Below are 21,807 nucleotides of genomic sequence, written 5' to 3'. Positions count from 1 at the left end.
ACTTCCCAATTTGCAGACAATTATTGCATCATGTGGAAACTGCCAGCAGTTTCACATAACTGACAGCTGACGATCAGAGAAAATACTGATGATATTTTTCAGAAAGCCGCACAGAAATTGTCCTTAAGTTACTCGTGCATTAGTTGATTTTTGTGTGCATGGAGTCTGGTGCTGGACAGGCAGCGTACGGTTTAGTTTTAGAGATTTTTGCTGCAGTACAGTTGCAGGACACAGAGCCAATAAAATCTGCCTGGTCAGAAGATATTTAGCTTGTCGAATAAAAATAAGCATATTGGCTTATTTTCAGATATTTCATCTTCAGATTTCGCTTTTTGCAGAGTATGACTGTCTTCCATTAACTGTACTGTTTTATTTCTAAACGCATGCTGTGTGGTTAAGCCAAAGACAATTCCCACACATTGCGGCCAATTAACTCCCCAAGATCCTCTGTTCTCTCCCGTCATCTGGCTGTATTCAAGTCAGATGTGCTTGAGATTCACCGTGCGTCAAATGTAAAGCTGATATTGTACCTCCCCCTAGTGGCCAAAAACCATTCCAACAAAGGTTTGCGCACAACACTGGCCCCCACCTCCTGCCACCGTTGGCAGCCCTGAGTGCAAAGACGCTGTGACGTCACAATAAACGCAAACATTCAGTCTGAAATTGAAATCACATTTATTGTTTGTTCTGGAGTTGATTCACTTAAAACTTAACCCTTTGTGTACAGTACAGTCCTTTCCTCAACTGCATCTTTTTCTTCTTAGTCGTCATTGTCATCTCACTGTCTTTTTACACGCTTTCAATCACGTACGCACGCACACACACACACATACACACACACACAACAGCCAGTTACACCAGCTGAGGCTTGGTCAGGTAATCTTAAAAGGGAACACGAATGCATCGCCTCTGATTCACATCTTATGCAGTAACGCAGCCACAGACCTGCAACAGGCCACAGCATCTGTCACCCTGTGAATGCAGAGAGAGGATCATATCTCACCGTGCAAAGTGGTCCCCTCTAAGACCTGCTTATTAGCGTCCTCTGATACCAGGACGTGACAATCGCACTGAAATGCTTTCCTCTCATTCAGTCACTCGACCAGCTCCCGACCTGCAACACTCTCACCAGCACCAAAGTTTCAGCTTGGAGAGACTAACAGAGAAAAATAAAAAATACTCTAAGATTCACCTTGCAGTACTGCAAATACAGAAATGCACAGAGCAATAAAAAATACATAGCATCAAAGGTTTAAATCAAATCACGATAGAGGAATTAAGATCACTTATTTTTTTTAACTACCTTGCTAATAGAACTGCTGATAGCTCTACTAGCATCAGCAGTTTCTTAAGTACATGTAGTTATATAGTATGTATCTATACTCCATAAAAGGGTTTGGGTATTGTTTGGATCGAACAGTCATGTTTCAAACATGGGCAACGCTGGAACAAACTTTAAAAGGTCGTCAGCCTACATGGACCCTTTGGTTATTGCTTCAGTTGTGGGTTGATATGAACACACTCTGAAGCAACGCAGAAAGAAACAGACTTCAGCCTCAGGAGCCCCGAGGTCAGACGTGTTTCTGTGTTTGGACAGGGGGGCCGACAGTTCTCAAGAGCCCTGTGTGAAATCGAGTTTGGTTTGTGTTCAATGTTTAACTGGAATAATCTAACCCTACAGTAACAACGCGAGTCCCATCAAGCCGCTCCAGGAGCCCGAGTCTTTCAAACCGGGGGAACTCGGCGGTGCATGTCGTGGATGCAGATCACCGCCGCTTCAGTCCATTGTTCAGTGTGGAGCCTTGGGGAACTCGATAGCTGTGCAGAGTTTCCTCCACCATCAGGTCCAATGTAAACAGCTTTTACAGAGGCAAGACAAGGAAGTAAACAGACTCTTTGGCACATCCTAACACAACGATGGATGCATATAAGTCCTGATCAGACTACACACAGACAGGCTCCCACATTTAGCTCACTCTGAGCTATGGGGGCATCTTCCTATCAAGCAGTTTTACTCCCGTCTGTCTCTTCAGAATGGGAAAACAAATGTGCATTTGCTATGTATGTGCACAAACATACATACTAAACACACACGCACGCACATTGTGCACCAGTGTAAAAGTGCACCGCTGACCTATTTTCAGACATTCCAAAGTTCTACTTAAGCTTCAGAATGACCTAGCTTACCACATTCAGATGCATAATAATAATAAATAAATAATAATTTGGGTTGAAAAAAAAGGCAGGAAGAAAAATGGCAGCAGTGTGAATGGAACAACTTGAAATGTGTAACCTTGACGGTTTTCTATGGCCGTGCTTCTGCAATCCAGAGAGGGAAATTAAAAAGCCAAGTTGTGCCGTCAACACGACAGCAGCCCTCTCTGCTGAAAACAGCAGCCTGTGGAGGAGTAACACCATGACGGGTCAGACCATCAAGGCGAGAGTAACACGGGGCGTATATGTCTGATTGTGTATGAATGTGTGCATATATATTGTATTAATAGGTGCTTTAAGCTACATTCAAACAAGATGTATATTTGGGGGTCAGTATTACATTAGAGTTAGTTAACTAGGGGGATTCTTCCCTTTTTGGGTGTGCTTCCACTTCTTGCTCCTTTAACCAATCGGAATTAGTCAAATTTCGCCCGCTTAAATGGGCGTTTCAGTAAGTGCTCAGTGACAATGTCAACATTAAAAGTGCCTCTTTTTAGTGTTATCACATGTTTGAAGTCTCAACCACAACACTAGCATGATTAGAAATGTCAATCTCAGTCAGGACCTTTAAGGTGAGAGGCTGAGGCCGTGCTACCAGCGTGCTGATAGGAACGGCCAAAGTCTCACAGGTCTTAGTAACGCACTGTTCATAAGGGGAGGGGGGGAGGGGGGTGGGTTGAAATAATGGGCTACATTAACCCCTAAATCGCCCAGTGAATGGGAGGAGAGGTACAGCAACGGGCCACATCATCACCTGGACATTCAATATGAACAAGGCAAACACAAAACATTGGTTCATCTCTCCTCATAACCTTGGACTCTTTCCACAATCATCCATCCCCAGTGCACAGATAAGCCAGGAGAGCTTCGTTCCCATGGTAACTGGACTTAGTAACAGTCTAGAAAGCTGCTTCAAGGTGCTCAGAGGGCTCTTTGGAGGGGAAACACTCCTCCTCAACAACACTTTGTGAAGGCCAAAGGAAAGAATCGGATGGACGAAAAGAAACTGGAAAGGCAGGAAACATCAGAAGGGGCCAAACGGGCGATGAATTTGAGCTTACGCTGTCTGGGTGGGGAGGGCGACAGAGGCTGGAGATGGGGCGGGCTGCTCCTCTGAGACCTTTACTATCTCTGTGGCAGTGACAGGCGGAGCACACTCGGCTGGAGGCGTAGGGGAGCGGCTGTTGGGAGCTGTGGTGAGGGTCGGGGTGGAGGTGAGGGCAGGTGTGGTAGAGGTGGTAGTAGAGGTAGAGGTGGAGGTGGAGGCTGGGGCAGAGGCCTGGACCGGGGCTGAGTCATCAGCTGGGGCAGGGGGTCCAGCGGAGGCTGCTTTGGGTGCAGCAGGCTTGTTGTAGTTCATCTTGAGGATGTGCTGCTGGAGGTGTCTGATCCAGTCCTCCTGCACCGACAGCGGACCGTGAAACTCCACCTCGCAGAACCTGACGCAGACACAAAAACACCTTAAAGGTACACTCTGCAGGGTTTGCCTAAAAGAAGTAAGTAATCCCTCTCAATCATCACTAATGACCCACGAGACGTGTGTGGTGGTGTCTATATCTGCAGACACCCTGACCTCCAACTCTGTTCTTACTTTGCTGCGTTTGTGATATTTCTGGGCGTCAACCTTTGAGCAGTGGGCGTGACAGCTCCAGCCAATAACAGCGCACACAGTGTGAGGTTGGAACTTTACAAAAACAAGCAACCAGGTTACATCTCTGTCCCTGACTCTCGCCTCTGTTCCCTGTGTGTGTCATGGGTGTATAAACAGTCTCGATATACACACACACACGCGACTCGGAATAGTGTGTTTACAAACAGCAACCGACAAATCCTGCACAACATGCACACATTTAGAGCTGGGAATTATGCAGAATAACACAATCAGTAGTCTACAATGGACTGCGGCTACAGGAAAGTTTTCCCACAAAGCAATAAAATACAAACTGATGGTGTTAAATTCAGCGCCTCCCTCGGGGAGCAGCCGATACTTTTCCACGGCAGTTACATCAGAACTTAAGCACTTGTGCTGCCTGAAAATCCCAAATGATTCACTATTTTCAATATAGTGCATTAGCAACTAAAAGTGGAGTACAGCTCGGCGGGGGGTGGGGGTGAGGATTGCTGCTTGGGGATTACGGGACTATTTAAAATTTAGCCAGACAGTTCTATTAATGCTGCCGTCTCAAAATATCTACTGTTGAGGGCCTGGAACGTTTTCTCTTGGGCGCTGGGAAGCCCTGCTCTCTCTCACACACACACAGGTTTCACTCACCGGCACTTCAGGGTGTAGAACTTGCCCACCAGTTTGACCAGTGGGTAGGAAGGTGGTTTGGGCACCAGGGCGGGGACGGTGCCTGTGCGGGGGGGTTTAGGAGGGCCGCTGTCCCTCTCTGTCCCATCTGGGCAAGACGGGTGCTTCAAGGGCCGACGCTCAAAACCTTAAGAAGAAGAGGAGGCGGCGACAAACAGGGTTAGTGCGAAATGGAGCTGCACCAAAAGGCTTCTGTGTGCGTGCATCGGTCCAGTATAGCTATTATCATCATGTTACTACAGTCAGGATTACATGTCTCTGAAAGCCACAGCGGCGGAGTTCTCTTTCTAAACCCAGCAGGTGCATCAACTGCAATAATTTCCTCATTTAACTGTGTACTTCAGGGTTAATTTGTACAAACATTCTTCAATACAGCTGATGTTAAAAGGTGGCCCTTGTGCTTCTTTTCATAGAAATAAAATACATAAGTAATGCGAGTTGATTCCAAAGGATAAAAGGCAGCTTGCTGTAACTGAACAGGAAGGCTAGCACAGTGCTGTGGCTCTCCTCCTAACATTTCAGTTATTTCCCCTGATGAAACCCTTTGCTTTTAGTGTTCTTGTTTCTCTTTTAGTGTAAGAGACTCTTTTTATTTGTCTTACATCTAAAGTATCCCACAGCTAACCCTGCTAGTCTCAGTCATGACTGGCGGCTCTAAGTGGCTGCTAAATGCTAACATCAGCATGCTAACAGGCTCACAGTGACAATGCTAACATGCTGATGTTCAGCAGGTACAATGTTAACCACGGTTGACGTCTTAGTTTGGTGCGCTGGCATGCTAACATTTGCTAATGGGGGGGGGGGGGGGGGGGGTGTGAATGTGTGTACAGAAGTTCACAGCTATCCATCCAATAGATGTTGAGACATTTCACTCCAAGCCACAAATATCAACCTGGTTGTGCTCAAGGAAAAGTCAAAGGGATTATTCTTCTAGGGAACATTAATGTCTGTTCAAAATGTCATGGCAATCCATCCTATAGGTGAGATACAGTACATTTTATTATCCCTACAGCCACATCGTTAGCATTAAGCTAAGTCAAGTAGCCTCAGAGAATTCAGTCAAAATGTTTAAATGTTTTTCATCTCAACAAGAATAAATTCAATTGTCAGGAGCGGGTGCAGGATACATGCAGGCATGTGTGCCTAACTGAGCGCGCGAAGGCAAGAACATATGCTGTGTCCTCACGTACCTCTGGGCAGGCGGACGTTCAGCTCGCTGCGTGCCACCTGTGCTTGAAGCGGGAGGTCGCCGGCGAGCTGCGAGAGGCCTGGACTGCTGCAGCCGGGCCTGATGGGAGCGGCCAGTGGATTGGCACCAGCTTCATCCTCAGCGGTCTTGGAGGATTCCTGGCTGACCTCGCGGCTCAGTGGTCGCACCAGGCTTACAGCCAGAGACGAAGACCACTGGGAGGAGGACGAGGAGGAGGAGGAGGACGAGGAAGAGGAGGCCTTCTGCGATGAGATGGGGAGGATACGATCAGAATCTGCTGACGCAGTGAGAGGTGAGCTGCTCTTCTGGAGGAGGGAGAGAGATGAGTTTTTTAATCAGCGTTATGTCAACAAGACGCGCTCGAGCTGCCGTGTCCCCATCGTACATTAACTGGCTGTACTCACATGCTCATCATTCGGCCCAATGTGAATAAAATACCAAACACCTCTCTCAGCACACTTCTGATGGGCCAGTTTCTGCTGAAAAGCAAAATGCTGAGTGTGGAGTTCACACAGGTAGCGCAGTATTCTAAAGCATATGTAGATGATAAAGTTAATAAGTATCTGGGATTGATCTGCATCTAATTGGACAAGCCTAGAGCCTGATAACCAATTAGGCAGCTGTGACATTCTGTGTATTTGTTTTACAATTAATTAAGTGCAGTCTGCATTTCAACGTCCCGTACGCATTCAGAGCAGCTAACCTTTCAAGTGCACCTGTCATTATCAAAGCACCAATTAGGAGCACCGTTAGGATCTGACAGCATGACAATTAAGAGATCCTTGTGTGCTGCTTTTGTGCTTTCGGTAGTCAATATCAATGAGCTGCTTTAGAGAGTGTGTGGATAAGGCGTAAAAGCTCACTTACTCGCATTTTTCTGGAGCTTTCAACCACACCTCACAGTCATTAGCTGTAATAATAGTGAATAATGATGATAGTTATAAGTAAAGCAATGGGTATCGCAGCTACACAGGCGCCAGCTGGATAACAGCATGTCATCTCTCTCTCTCTCTCTCTCTCCCATTCCTGTCTACCTTTTCATTGTTTCCATTCAACAAAAGCAAAAAATGGCCCAAAAATAATTAAATAAATAATTAAATAAATCTGCAAGCGTTTTCACCTTCATTTCCTGATTAGTGCTCATCTCAGGACTGTGCCTGATTCACTGCCTCTCCTGAACTCCTGTTCATTCTTATCAGTGGTTAAGACTTTGGTGATCTCACACAACTCCCAGCATGCAGTAGCTACACCCAGCTTCACCCAGTCAGAGCCGCACGTGAGGTCTGCAGGGCTTTTAGGAATGTTTGAGCACTATGGTTCACTCAATCAACGTGCATCTGAATGAGCTGAAGGAAATATGTTTATATAAAGAAACACCACTCAGTTCACTTATTCATTATTTCTTAGTCTTAAGTCTTTTTTTGGGTATTAATACACATGCAACATGCCTGCAATATAACTATGAATCCTAAACTATATGCAATGCTCAGCTGCTTTGGACCGGCCGCATATGAGGGCTGCAGCTCTCTGGAGTTGTCACAATCAGTCAATAAAATGATTAGACAAAAAAAAATTAACTGTCAACTATTTAAATAATTGATTGAACGTCTAAGATTATCAGACAATAATGCCAGACATTAGCACATCCTTTCCAGATTAGCACTACTGCCTATAAAAGACTTAATGATTCATCAATTATCAAAATAATTAACGTCCGTCAATCGATTACTCAATTAATGGTCTAAATGATGAGTCCATGCTATCAGTCACTGCTTGGTCCTTCAGGTCACAACAGTGTAAAACCTGCAGCTTAGCTGGGTTCATTTCTCCAGTGTGAAAAACCCCCTGTACAATATGACTACAAGGACATTTAAAAAGGTGATCCATTCTGTATGTGTGTCACATCACAGCTCAGGGAAAAGGTGTGACAGTGACGCAAATGCACCAGAAACTAATTCAGGAGGGAGAATAAGGGAAAAAAAAAAAGTACATTTTCTTCTATCAACAGCATGCCATAATTTATCTGAGGATGAAACATAAGCTGCCAGGCACCCTGGTTACTATGGCAACTATCAAGTCAATAGCTGAGTTGTTCTGGCATCTGTCCCCACAGTGGTTTTTGCTGGGTGTAAAGATACAGGATCTACAGTAAGGCTCAAAGCTGTTAGACAACACGTCTGAAGCTTTCCAAGACACAAAATGTCTGTCGAGCCACCGGCTGAGGCGTGTGAGATCTCCAGGCATGACGCCTATTCAAAGACACCGCGAGGAGAGTGAGTGTGTCAGGAAAGTAGCACAGTGGGTTATGATGGTGAACTGTATCGCTGCTTAGCTTTGTGGGAGGCACGACTTTTTCCACTGATATTTTTTCTCCCCTGAGGAAAGAAAAATCACTCAGACTTGCAACAATAGACTTTGCTGACGTGTCAGAGATAAAGCGGGAGTAAAGTCTGAGAGCTTGTTCTGGTCATAAAAACACCTGCACTGACCCGCCTTGTTACACCGAAATGAATTAACGGCTTTACCACCGACTGCCTCTCCTCACCTTCTTGAGGGTGGAGCGGCTACCCTGCATGTAGCTACGATGCATCTCCAACACCTTCTGCGGCCTGCTGCGCATCCAGGCGCTAAGCGTCTCGATGGGGGAGCCATTTACACACCACTCAGTCACACCGAACTGCCTCAGGTGGGCTCGCGCGTGGCTCGCCAGGGCCTTACGGTTCTCAAAGTAGAAGCCACATAGCTCACAGCTGGGATCTGAAAAATACAGGAGAGGAGTAAAGTGAAGAGTAATTATCTGCATAATTTAAAAAGAAAAACCTATCAGTGACTCACCTTGGTGTCTGTGCTTGTCTGGGGAAGGTTTCCTTTTGAAGGAGAAATCATGTGGCTGAGGTGAGAAAGTCTTAAGCTGAGGAGGTGGTGAGTGGCCAGTCTCCACTGACTGAGCCTCCTCAGACAGAGGTCTTTTCCCCAGCGGGGAAATCCTGAAGAACTTCCCTGTGGGTGGGGTAGCAGATGCGCCCACAGACCCCAGGCCCTGCTTGTGGAGCCTTGACCCTGACTGCAGCAAACTGAGAGGGGATTTGCGGAATTTGGAGGAGTGATAGCCTGAAACGCCCAAACCCTCTGAACTGCCCGTGCCCCCTGTGTTCTCCCATGGGGGGCTGTTGGCTCTGTGGCTCGACTCCTTCTTCACTCCCTGGTCTGAGTGAGAGGAGGCGCCCACGCCTCTCTTGTGCATTACTTCCCTCAGGGTGTCGATGGGCGAGCCGTTCACAGACCACTCAGTGATACCCATCTGGCGCAGGTGGGAGCGGGCGTGGCTGGAGAGGCCTTTACGGTTCTCAAAGTATTCCCCACAGAACTCACAGCGAATATCTCTTGTAGGCTCCACTTCATGGGCCATGGCTACAGAAAGACCAGAGGAAGAAAGTCAGCAATGAATTTCAGGATCCTGCTTCGAACAACAGAACAGCACGAGTGGACTTAAACTGCAAACATTACTGGTTTCATGCAAATATGCACTGTATAATTACACACTTTGGATAATTATGCACTTTTTACTATGACTTGCAAAGGAATATACTTTCTGAATTTGCAAATATGATTTGCAAGTTTCCTTACAGGACAAGTTTAACCTTTTGGGGAGTACACTTATATGCTTTCTTGCAGAGTTAGATGAGAAGATCGATAGCACTCTCACGTCCGTACAGTAAATACGAAGCACAGCCAGCAGCTGGTTTGCTTAGGAAACAGACTGGAAACAGGAGGTCTGGCTCAGCCCAAAGGTAACAAAATCCACTTACCAGCAGCTCTAAAGCTCACTAACACGTTATATCTCATTTGTTAATTAATGTTTAAAAATTGCTGTGGTACAGGAGGTTATTTCTCAGTAACTTCCTGGAGTCTCCGCTGGTTACTGACAACTGGTCCCTGCCATGAAAAAGTTTGGCACATGCTGTCCTGTAAGACAGACAATTAATCCAAGAAACAAGTGCAAAAATGTTAATTAATGAGCTCTAAAGGTGCTGGCAGGTGGATTCTGTTATGGTCAGACAGAGCCAGGCTAGCAAGTTAACTAGCTAAGTTAGCCTGCTGCTGTTTGGAGCCTCATATTTACTGTACAGATATAAGAGTAAATTTAATCTCACTTTACACCCTACAAAAAGTCTGCTCCTTTAAAATTTGCTAAATATTAAACATTAAATTAAAATTTGGGCTTCAAGTTACCCAAGTTGAGGGGGAGCACACTGTCAGAGCTGCTCCAGTTGAGAGGTTCACCAGAGAAGCCAGCAGACCTCCCCACAGCTCCAGGCGTGGTCACCTCCAGCTGCACCGGCTCGGGTTTCAGCTTGAGGATCAGCCCGCTAGAAGACGTTGGTGGAGCGGAGTTCGGTTTCGACACTGCGGGCTGAGCAGGGCTGGAAGGGCGGGCAAAGGCGAAGGGCAAACGACCGAGGAGGGTAGCTGAAGGAGAGGAGGAGGTCGACAGAGGTGAGCGAGGGGGGCCCGGAGAGGACGGAGGTGGAGTTTTGAGAGGTTTCAGAGGAAGAGCGCAAGGCAGGCCCCGTCTTGTGATGATCTCCCTCAGGGTGTCGATTGGCGAGCCGTTAACAGACCACTCAGTGATGCCCATCTGGCGCAGGTGGGAGCGGGCGTGGCTGGAGAGGCCTTTCCGGTTCTCAAAGTATTCCCCGCAGAACTCACAGCCTATTTCCTTTGGTGGTTCACCTGAGGGATTAGAGAAGTGCACTGAAATATACCTCACTGTTCAGCAGAGACCTCATCGAAACATCTAATAATTACAGATAAGGCCCACTTTCTGCGAAGGATTTACCATGCTAGAGAATAGCCAGAAGGGAACCATCAGTCATGAGAAACTAACACTCACTGTGTGGAAGGGCCATAAGCTCCCCACTACTCAGGCGGAAGACCCGCATGGAAGAAGACTTGAGACGCTTGGCAGGTGGGCCAAGTAAAGATGAGGCAGAGGAAGAGGTAGCTTTGGATGTCGACCCACCCCCAGCTGTGGTCGCCTTATAGAGGAGGGATGAAGAGGAGGAGGATGAGGAGGACGAAGACAGGCTCAGCAAGGAGGACTGCTTTGGGGAGGAGAGCGTGGTCGTGAGGCCCCGTGGTTCCGTGTGGCTGTCGAGCTGCAGTGCACTGGCTTTGTGCTTGAAGTCGTCGGTATCGATGAGCTGGTTCAGGAGGTCGATGGGAGAGCCCTTGGATTCGGAGTACTCCACCCCAAAGTGCCGCAGGTGGGCTCGCGCGTGGCTGGACAGGCCTTTCCGAGTCTCAAACCAGGCGCCGCACAACTGACAAACAATGTCCTTGTTGGGGTCCACCTCCAGCGCTGCACGAGAAGAAGAAATATAAAGTGAGACTGATAAGAACAAGGAACAACGCAACTTTATATAACGTTCAGCGAGGGCAGTGACACTCACTGAGGTTGAGAGGAGCGTCATTCTCCTGCGGGGCCCAGAGGGGTTTGCTTGCTGTGATGGTGGCCGGGGCAGAGAGGTTAGAGGTCAAGGTTTTCATTCCCCCAGCCTTGTGCTCCGGGGAGCGCAAGGGGGAAGACACGGGCAGCAGAGAGGAAATGGGGGCTTTCCTCACTACTGAGGAAGGGGAGCCAGAATGAGGCGGAGCTGGAGAGGCACCAGGAGAAGGTGTGGGCGTGGAGGAAGAAGAGGGCGGCACCGCTTTCTCCGCTTTGGCCAGGATGGAGAGAGGGATGGGTTTCTCGTCTAAGTCCATGTCTTCTAAATCCTCATCTTTCTGAGGAACAGACGGGGAGGAGTTGTTGGCTGAAAGCGGCTCCAGGAGAGGTGAGCTTATTTGGCTGTCTACGTTGCGCTCCTTGGCGATTTGGTAGAGGAGGTTGATGGGCGCCCCGCTGCTCTCTGAAACACTGATGCCCAACTGGCGCAAGTGAGAGCGGGCGTGGCTCGACAGTCCCCTCCGGGTCTCAAACTGAGCTCCACACACCTCACACTTCAAGTTGTGGACTGCAAAGGAGCAGCGGACGAGATGTTATTTCAAGGTAACTATTACTGTTAACATTCTGTTGGTGTATTCTCTCATTACTCTAACCAAGGGCAGCCTTAACAGGAAGTTTGCAAAGCAACAGCAGGTGGCTGAGGTTCTTTTAGAGGCCACAGATTTCCCAGAGGACATGTCAGCTCACTTACCCTTCCTGTCTACATCTTCACCCAGTCTGCAGCTCTAGCCAAGTAGGAGGTGCTCTCATTAGCTCCAAACACATTTGTCAGCCTCTGTGAGGATCTCCCTAGGGACAGCCCTCTCTGATGTAGTGTCACCACGCCTCAACACTGACCCGAGGTCAGTTTTACAATCTCCCCACTGACAGCTATGATAAGGCTTTGCTGTAGCTAATCCAATCCCTTGTCAACACTCTGGGGTCAGCATTCCCATATTTCTCTCTCACCCTTGGAGTCTGCATCCTCCCCAGGAGAGAGGCTGTCCGTGTCCACGCTGCACAGCCCTGTTTTCCCAGGGCTCGACCTCAGACCGTCCACAGCTGGAAGCTGCAGCTCCTCCTCATCCTCTTCCTCAGCTGCTTCCTCCTCCTCACCTAAAACATCACACAGAATATCCATATAAGTGCAGAGGTGCCATGTTAATTAGGCCAATTAAGTGACTGTGACAATGAATCACCTTCAAATAAATGATGGTGTCTGACAAATCAGTCTCAGGACTGATTTTAATTTCTACGCTTCTAAAAAAAAAAAAGAAGAAGAAGAAGAAGGAGAAGAAAAGCCAGCCTTTTGAAGCATACGAATGTATTTTGGAGTGTCTGGAGAATAAACAGAAGACAGGCTGGGAGCAGAAAAATCAACTCATTGCCTAGAAAATATCAGCCCCTGTAACAGCAGCGCATTATAAACGTCCTCTGCGAGCAAATGTGCATGGAAATAATTCAACTGATGAATCCCTGTCAGGAAAAAGTAGTAATTGCACTACTGTGTGAAACAAACATGGCAGTCCTGGTTCCCCGCAGTCAGGCATTCCTGGGACAAAAGTGCCATTTTCTGCGACAAATCGGTAAATCAAAAGAGACGTGGAGACAGACAATGCTTTTTGTCTGGTGGGCGGCTCTGCGCTTGTCAGTTCATCTCTTGACTGTAAAAGAGCGGCGATGTGACACCTCGGAGCGCAGCGTTATAACACCATCTATTATAACCAAGATAATAGTACATGATCAGCCGAGGATTTGTGAAAGGGAACAAAGTAGCAAACCGCTAACTTGACTTTGTATCATTCAGGCAGAGTAACCCAGAGCAACCCGACACTTCCAAGTAAAAGTGATACTTCGATTATACTTCGTTGATCCGGATAAGTTGTAATAAGATTACTGACTATGACCGCTTTCGGTCCACAAAGTTACCACGTTTTTCTGAGCAATCCCACTGTTAGTTTAGGAGGAAAAACATGCACAAATGCACGCACTTGAAAGCACAGCGTGTCCTCTATCAAAAATCAAAGCAAAGTAAAATGGCGAGGATTGGGCAACTGTGGGCTAGGTAATTTTAGAGATCCTGCAGCATTGAAAATACTGGACGTCATCCCAGACGTGCACAATAAAACCTTCGCCGACATTCAGAAAACACAAACTGGGACTACGATATCACAACAGCGGAAAAATCAGCACAATTTATCAGCGCGTGCAAAACGGAAACACCCGAAACAATACCAATGACCCGCTTTATGAGCTTTTGACATGCATGTCATGGGCTACCTGCATGGCTGTGCGCGACACTGCTTTTCTTTACGTGGTCTCACATGTTAAAGAGTTTTAATGGCTGTTGTCTGGCTACAATGTGACAGAAGATGCAGCGCGAGACGCGCGGTGCAACGCCGCCGTGTGATCCGAGGGCACGCGGTGCACAGGAATTACAGCGCGCGGTACTCACCGGTCCGCAACCGCAGTGCATCGGACTCCCGGCAGCTGAGGCCAGACAGTTTTTCCGCTATTGTTTGGGTCTACGGGGAGGTGGAAGCAGCCATTTTGCCCCCATATGCACCGCTAAGCTAAGGCGTGACCAATCGAGTGGAGGCGGAGGTTGGGATAAATGCACCGAGTGCCACATCAACCACGGGCATCAGGGACTCTCTCTCTCTCTCTCACTCACACTCATACATACACACACACACACACACACACACACACACACACACACACACACACACACACACACACACACACTCTCTCTCTCTCTCTCTCTCTCTCACACACACACACACACACACACAAACACACAAACACAGTCAAGGCTGATTTTCTCCACAGCCACCATCCCAAACACTTCACACGGTGGAAAAAGCAGTACAAAGCAAACAGACAGATGCACTTAGAACAACAGTGGCACCATCTGAACTCACATTTCCCACTGCTTTCTGCACTTGTAATGGTCTTCTTCATCTCGCCAGGTATCATTACTGAGGTCAATATACCCTGTGCCCGGTTCAAAGTGCAAACACTGGCAGGGTCACCAGGTTCAAACTATCAAACAGATCAGCAACCAACAGAATAACTGCACAACCAATAAGGAAGCAACGCTACTTTTAAGGACAGATCATTGATGAAAACTTACCTTCACATTCTTCTTCACAGTCCTCCTTCTTGCAGTGTTGAGGAGATGCTGTAGGCTGCGAATCAGAAGCAGCAGCACTCAGCGTCCTTTCACTTGTCTCCCCCTCTAGCTTTACCTCAATGATTCCCTCCCTTTCCTCCTCTTTTTCCTCTTCCTCTTCCTCCTCACCCTCCTCCAGTGAAGAGCCGGGGCTCCGAGGGGGTGCTGTGGGGATTACAAGGTCAGGCCTGCTGGAGAACAACTCCCTCAGGATGTGGATGGGAGAGATTGTAACGTCCCAGTTAGTGATGCCGAAGTCGCGGAGGTGGGCCCGGGCATGGCTGGACAGGCCGGCCCGGGTGTCGAAGCCGGCGCTGCAGAACTCACAGTGCATCACACTGAATGTGTCCGGGTCAAAGTTGGCAACTGTGGAGAGGACAGGCATTACAAGTGGGTTTAGACCTGTGACTGCATGTGCAGGCTGATACCTGACAGCTGTAAAACCTCTTTGGCGTCTGACCCCTGGAATCAAAGCAATGTGTTGATCGGTTTGATTCACAAGCTGAAGCTCATGACAAGTTCAACTAAAGAGTGATTTTTAGCCATGCTAGCAGGAGACGGCAACGTCGGTCAGTCGGGCTACCACTTTGGTCAAGACTTATCTCAACAGACAAATTGTCATATAATTTGTTACAGACATTCATGGTCCCTACAGGATCACCCTCTTGACTTCTGTGATCCCCTGCATTTTCCTCTACCACCACCAGCAGGTTAGAATTTGTGCTTTGAGAGAAACGTCTCAACAAATACTGGATGGATCACCATTAAATTTAATTTTTAAAATTAAAAACACTTTTTTGGACCAAATACCATCAAAGCTAATGACATTCCTATCATGCCAGCGTGCCATGGCACTGACATGGTGACCATTTATACTAATATAGCTGTGTGTTGTGTGTTGTGTTCTCGTAATCATACCGGAAAGCAGTTCATATAGAGTATGTCCAGATGCTCATCAAAAATTAAATCTAGAAAGAGGGGAGCTCTATAAAGCAAAAGAACTTCACAGTATTTGTTCTATTGTGGCTGAATGGGGCATTTAAAAGAATCATGGTTTAGCTAACATACACCATGGCTCATGTCAGGGTCATCATGTGAAGCATATATTAAAAGAAAGACAACAAAAAAAGAGATTGTCTGTCTCGACAAATTCTGCTCATTTATACAGCCGAAAGGAATAAATGCAACAAGCCGCTGACCTTTTTTTTTCTTCTTCTGATAGGAGAACTTCTTCTCAATCGCATTGACTTCCTCGGGGGATATGAAGTGACGCACATTGTAGCTGACGCCCACTCGGTTCAGGTGGCCTCTCACGTGATTGGCAAGCCCGATGCCATTATGAAATCGATCGGGGCAGTAGGGGCATTTCCTCTCCACACTCTTGAGTGCCTCTGCGTCCTCATCAATCCCACCGTTGTCTTCATCCAAGATGCCCTCTGACAGGAAACGTCGCACGCGTTCCTCGTCAATGTCGTCGTCGTCATCATCACTGTCAATTTCTGCAGGAGCAGCAGTAACCCGGTTGCTCCTCCTCAAAAAGAAAACCTTTCCATCTCTCTCCCCTTCCAGCTTGTCTTCGTCCTTCGTCACACTCTTCTTCGGAGGGAGCGATGATGTAGCTCTCTGCTGTGCTGAACACTCATCTATAAAGACAACAAAACCAAAGCAGTGTTGAAAAAAAACAGACAAAATTACTCACGCTGAAATGGCACGCCTACCTCCAAAACTTTATTTTTTTGCATTAGTCTGGTTACTCTGTCAGGTAAATGGGGTTCAAAATAACAATTTCGAACAAAGCTAGATTTCTGCTACAGAAATTTGATTACTTATACAAACCCTTAGCCAGCGTTACATAAGGGCTTATATTCATGAAAACCTTGGAGACAGAAAGTTTTGCCACAGTAATGTTGCTGAAGGAATGCATTGCACTAGCAATCCCACCGCCTTAAGTTGTTAATGGCTAAAGTGTTAGCAAACAGTTGTATATTATATAAAATTAGCATTCATTTGGAGTCGTGTTCTGTAATGTGAATCCATTATTTTCTCTATTTTCAGCTCAATTTTAGTCTCCACCAAATCCTGAGAGAAGTATCTGCTTCTTTTGCTGCTAAATTCTTCATTATGTTAACTAACTTGTCACTAATTTTACTGTCAGCTGTTTGGTGCTGGGTACTGAAGGCTTTTTTTTTTTTTTTTTTTTTTTTTAGCTTTTTCACTGAAAAGAGCTGCTGCCTAGAAACACCATCATGTGAGCAGTAAGAGTGAACCAAAACAGTGAAAGTTGCAGTTCATGAAACCAAACCAATTAGCTTAAAGATGCTAAAATGATCAGATAATTATCTTTGGGTTTGTCACAGACGGCGACACCTTTCACATCACACATAGTTATCTGATCCATTGTTTATAAAAAAAATATTTATTAGTGCAGCTTTAATCTTTTCTCTAGAATCAGGTTTTCCATACAATTACAACACAATCCCATGAACAAGTAGCATATAAACGGTGGCTGTAGAGAAACCAGACTAATGTCTTATCCAAATGGTCAAAACTGAGTTCAAACCTGGCTTGTTAGCATGTACATGTGATCAGTGACTTGGGCGACATGCTGCAGCAACTTGCACAGAAATCAAGCAAAGGTGATTCAGTTTACCCTCAGCATCAGAGTCTTCAGTCTGACATTGAGTCTCACCTGTGTTTGATCGTGCTCTGGTGTGCGGTTTCATGCCAACAGGTGAGCTGGCCTCTTGTTGGGAACACTCAGTGTCAAGCTCTGTGCTCTCATCTTTGTCCTGCTCTTCTTCTTCTTCACTCCCGGAGAGCTTGTCATCATCCTGTCTATGATGAAACTTGGCCAGATCAGTCCAAGTCTTGCCTCTTCTGCTGAATCTCCTGTTCCCAACACACTTGAAGACCACCTGGCTCGTGGGCCGAGCTGCTGCGCTGTCTCGTATTGTGCTGTCCTCAGAGGCAGTATCTCCTTGCTGGCTTTTGCCTTGAGCTGCGTCGGGCAGGGATCCAGATCCAGACCCAGAGAGGTGGTCAGAATCTACGATGGGTTTTGAAATTCGAGCACCCGCATTAGATCTTGAATGCTGGCCAGTCTCATCAGCCTGCGCCCCACTGATAGAGACTTGTCCAGGGTGAGCAAGTTTCTGGTGTTCCCTCATGACAGTCTGACTTGAGGTCAGGAAGGCACAATGACCACAGGCCAGGGAAGTCGATGCCAAACATGACGGTGAACCAGGGGATGGGGGGTCAGCCTGGAGGGCAGGTTTTTTCCTGTTGTGGGTCTTGGTGTGATTAGCCAGTGCCTGGGAGGTTCTTGTGCTGAAGTTACACTTGGTGCAGACAAAGCGGCGGCGGTAGGCAGACACAGGTCGGGCCTGAGCTGGAGTTCGAACTGAATTCGGAGCAGTTGCATCTGAGTCAAGAACTGCTGGGTCTGCGTCTGCTGTTGAAATTGGGGCTGGGGAAAGAGGTGGAGATGTGACTATTTCTGGGTCTGACTCTTTGCCTGGAATCGAGGCTGCACATGCATCTTGCATAATAGCTGGGTCTGGGCTGATATGCTTCACCACCTTACTGTCGAGTTTCTGAATCTCTCTTGCCTTCCCATTTTCATTCAGCTTCTCGATCTCCTCCAAGATCTTTAGACGGGACTCCTGGTGCCTTCTGTGGTGGTCTGCCAGTGTGAGCCGATTTGGAAGGTTCCATCCACACTCAGTGCACCGAAAACGGCCGCCCTTTCCTAAACGGCTGCCACCACCTGCACCACTCTGACAGTGCTCAACTATGTGCTCCTGCAGGTGGACCTGCTTTTTGAAGTAAATGCTACATTCCACACAGGTGAAGATTTCTTTACCTGGCACTGCCTCACTTTCTTTTCCTTTGTCTCTTTTCCCTCCTCTGTCTCTGAACTTTATCGGCTCTTCCAATGCTCCCTCTGCAAAGTTCACTTCTTCAAAATCATAAACTCCTCCACCTTGATTCAGCTGTGCCGGCTCAGCAGGTTTGGATTTTTGAGGACTCACTCTTGCCCGCTTGCCAGTCTCAGGCAACGTGCGTTTCAAGGTTCCAAGTCCGGAGAAGGGCTTGAGCAGCACCCTCTTCTTTCTGCACCGCTGAATGAATGTGCAATGAGCCCAGGGGGCAGGAGGGGGACTCTCAGGGTCTGAGTCTCCAGGGAAGCTGTACACATCTCTCTCAGGCTCCTTTGTTTCTTTTCCCTTGGGCCTTTTCGGTCCCTCACTATTGTCTGCCTCCTCCTCCATTTGGCAACCTTCCTTTGGTTTTACTTTGGCCAGAAACAGCTCATCTCCCTCAGATACATTCCAGACTTTGCTGTGTGCCACTGTGAAGAGAAAACAGGCGAGTTATGAATGAACGAAGCCTTAAGATAGAAAGGAAGATATCAAGTGTGCAGGCAGATCTTGTTTCTTCCTTATGGTACTTACATTCTGTTGGGCCAAGCTGAGATGCATTTGGCTCCACTGTTGTTGTGCTCTCATTGTTGTCGTTGTGCCCCTCCACAGGAGTAGGCGAGTCCGTCTTGCTATGCAAGTGCTGCAGCTTTTCAGATTCTTGGTCATCTTCGCTATCAAGTCTGGAGACCATGGGAAAAGGAAAAACACTGCATGAACCCTTCTAACAAGTGAAAGCAGCATCTCTGCCTGAAACAAGTCAAGAATACAGATCGATTACCATTGAGGACACTGAGGACGTGTCCCTGCTAAAAACTAATTGTGGCTTTTAGAGGGACTTTGAGAGTATTTTCCATGCTGATTCCAATATTTGTATTTTTAAATTTGATGCTCTTTCCCCGTTTCCAGTTTTTATGCTAAGCTAGGCTAACCGGCCGGTGGCAAAAGCTTCCTATTTAGCATCCAGACATGACAGTGATATTGATCTTCTCATGACACTGTTATCAAGAAAGCAAATCTTCCTCAAAACAACTGCTTCATTCAAATAAAACCTGTTGTCTGTGGGGAGTTTGGGGAGGACAACTACAACTCAAAACCTCAGTATTTCTGAAATCTGGGCTACGGTCCTGATTATATTTTCAAGTTTATAAAAAAAATAAAAATATGTGCCTTTGTGATGTCCCTCTGTCTGCATTTCCCCCAGAACTGTCCAGCTGATTTCTCCACCAAACAACTCGCTACTCTTCCTCCTGTTCCTCCTCCTCACCTGAGTCCAGAAGAAGGAGATCCTGGGCTGTGAGCAGCCAGACCATGAGGGTTAGAAAAGTGCTGTAGCTCCTCCTCTGACACATAACAGCACACAAAACACACAATCACAGCAACATCACTTCACAGCTCAACAGTTACAAACACAGTGCATACTCAGATTACAGAGAGAGAGGAAGATGAGAGACTTCTGACTACATGCAGACTGAATAACATTCAAACAATAAGGGGACAACAATTATATATGACATATATTAGCTAAATTCAGTACTGCTTCTAGCTTTGCTGTGTAATCACTACTGTGCTACCCTTGAGAGGTGTGCAACAGGTTTCCAATGGATATTAAGCCATGTGTTACCATCGAGTGTTTCTTTCTCAGAGTCAGAGTCCCAGCTTAGGGAGGAAGGAAAGGCTGAGGACCTGAATCTCCTCTGTGCGCTCCTCCCCGGGTCCTCACTGGGCTGAGTGGCCTCGGTCTGCTTGGAGCCCTCATCTCCAGCGTGGCCCCACGAGCATTTGGCAGACATCAGGCCATCTCTCACATTTGGAGAACATGAGGACTAGAAGCCATGATAGAAAATATGTGCTTACAAACTGACCAATAGCAGGAAGGAGAGCGATAATGATGCATTAATGATGGCGTCTTACCTGTAAGGTGCAGTTGAGGAAGGTGGAGGTGACAGGATTTTGTGCTGAGTTGAAGGGTGGGGGCCCATAGCTGGTCCCTGGGGTGAGGGGTCGCCCTTCTGGCTCCATGGTCCCCCAGAGAACAGTATGGAGTCCCACTGGTGACCAGCCTGCCTACATTGTGCAGTCTCCTCCTCTTCTGGAAACATAAACACACACTAACAAATTAAAAGTTTCACCCATGAGACCCAGAGTCCCCCCAGCCTCTATTTACAGTCAGAACTCCCATCCAACATGTTTATAACAGCCAGCAGACTGTAAGGAGGAATCAGAAAGCATATCAGACAATAATATAGTGTCAAACCTGCACAGTCTGTCGTGTCTTATCTGTCCTCGGTGATTTTGTTTTTTGCCAGCTGCAATTTTCGGACTGCCTGACCTATTTTCACAATATGTCTGCTCTTAAAGAATGAAATAGGGCGCCCAAATGGTTACATAAATAAGTGGCCTTTATATTCAGGCCCATGTCCTCCCCTGCTGCCCCTCTAAAAGGCAGCCAAATGCCCGGGTACGTGAAGGTGTCCCGCGGGTTTGGCCTCTGCTGCTTCAGAGGACGTGGCTGACATCGATCCGGTCGCTGTCAGGTGACTACAACAACAATACATCCACGCACAATGCCTTTCAGACCCAAAACGCCCATAAGCTGCTGGTTTTTTTTTAGTGCAAATACTCACTGAGATCGGCCTGGTTTGCGGATCGCAGTGAAAGGCAGGCGGTTTAAGCACCGTTCGTCATACTTTCGGGACGGAGCTGAAGCTTTTACGCCCCGGCACGATGCTGGCGGCGGGCTGGGGCTGCTCCCGGGGACTAACTTGCTCCTTTAATCGCTGCTCAGGGTTTCTGCATGGATCCCTGGAAGATGCCAGGCAGAGGACTCCATGTTATTTGGCTTGCAGGCACGCCACGGCTGCGTACGTAACGTCGACGGGGAGGGTGACGAGAAGAGTTTCGAGTAAAGCAGCAGAGTCAAGTTGAATAAGTTGAACTTTTGCGAGCGCCTCGATTTTATGCGTATTTGTCGGGTTGTTACGCGCATGTGTGTGAAAGGCTTTCTGCTTTAAAGCGTTTTAATCGAGGTGATTCTCTCCTCTGCGAAAGACACGAGACCCAACTGTGTCGACACGTCTCTCTGACACTGCTCTTTATTTATGTCAGACATGATTTTATGGAAACTAGTCAAGTATTAATTGTCCGGTGAGTAAACGTGGTTTCAGTGTGTGGCCTCTGCTTGGCCCGCAGTCAGCTCTGTAGTACAAAAACATGTTTTTAAAACATGTCTTGGATTAATCCCCCGCTATGAGAGGACAGGACAGCTGTCTCGAGTTTGTCAATTAGTTTGTTGAAAGAAAATATTTTAAATGCTGGAAATCAATAAACGTCTTCCTACTGGTTCTTACATGGTCCTCTGGCGCTCCCTGCTGGCGGGAGATGGGACTGCGTTTGTGCCAGCAAGGACGCCTCTCAGGTCCTTTAGTAGAAGTGTAACACCACAGTGTAGAAATGCTCTGTTACAAGTAAAAGTCCTGCGTTCAAACA

At 47.2% G+C, this 21,807-nt stretch overlaps 1 protein-coding gene across 4 annotated transcripts; it reads right to left on the bottom strand.

Moving 5' to 3' along the window:
• Window positions 1-658: 658 nt before the first annotated feature.
• On the bottom strand, window positions 659-21,248 carry wizb (WIZ zinc finger b). 4 transcript variants are annotated; one of them, XM_076751859.1, is made up of 17 exons: window positions 20,946-21,248; window positions 20,233-20,410; window positions 19,943-20,144; window positions 19,586-19,661; window positions 18,853-19,001; window positions 17,088-18,749; window positions 15,598-16,041; window positions 14,360-14,764; window positions 12,193-12,339; window positions 11,189-11,752; window positions 10,630-11,097; window positions 9,969-10,469; window positions 8,571-9,146; window positions 8,281-8,492; window positions 5,716-6,040; window positions 4,487-4,652; window positions 659-3,653 (listed from the first exon to the last, which is right to left on the bottom strand). In XM_076751859.1, the coding sequence occupies exons 2-17, from the start codon at window positions 20,338-20,340 to the stop codon at window positions 3,272-3,274; spliced, it is 6,387 nt and encodes a 2,128-aa protein (XP_076607974.1). In that variant the 5' UTR covers window positions 20,341-20,410; window positions 20,946-21,248; the 3' UTR covers window positions 659-3,271. The 4 variants fall into 4 exon arrangements, with proteins under 4 accessions (XP_076607974.1, XP_076607975.1, XP_076607977.1 ...); XM_076751860.1 differs by having other exon boundaries at window positions 5,716-5,977; XM_076751862.1 differs by having other exon boundaries at window positions 5,716-5,974.
• Between the last annotated feature and the right edge of the window lie 559 nt (window positions 21,249-21,807).

This window comes from Chaetodon auriga, chromosome 16, assembly GCF_051107435.1.
Source record: "Chaetodon auriga isolate fChaAug3 chromosome 16, fChaAug3.hap1, whole genome shotgun sequence".
Lineage (NCBI taxonomy): Eukaryota > Metazoa > Chordata > Actinopteri > Chaetodontiformes > Chaetodontidae > Chaetodon > Chaetodon auriga.
This window is presented reverse-complemented; position numbering and strand designations above follow the sequence as displayed.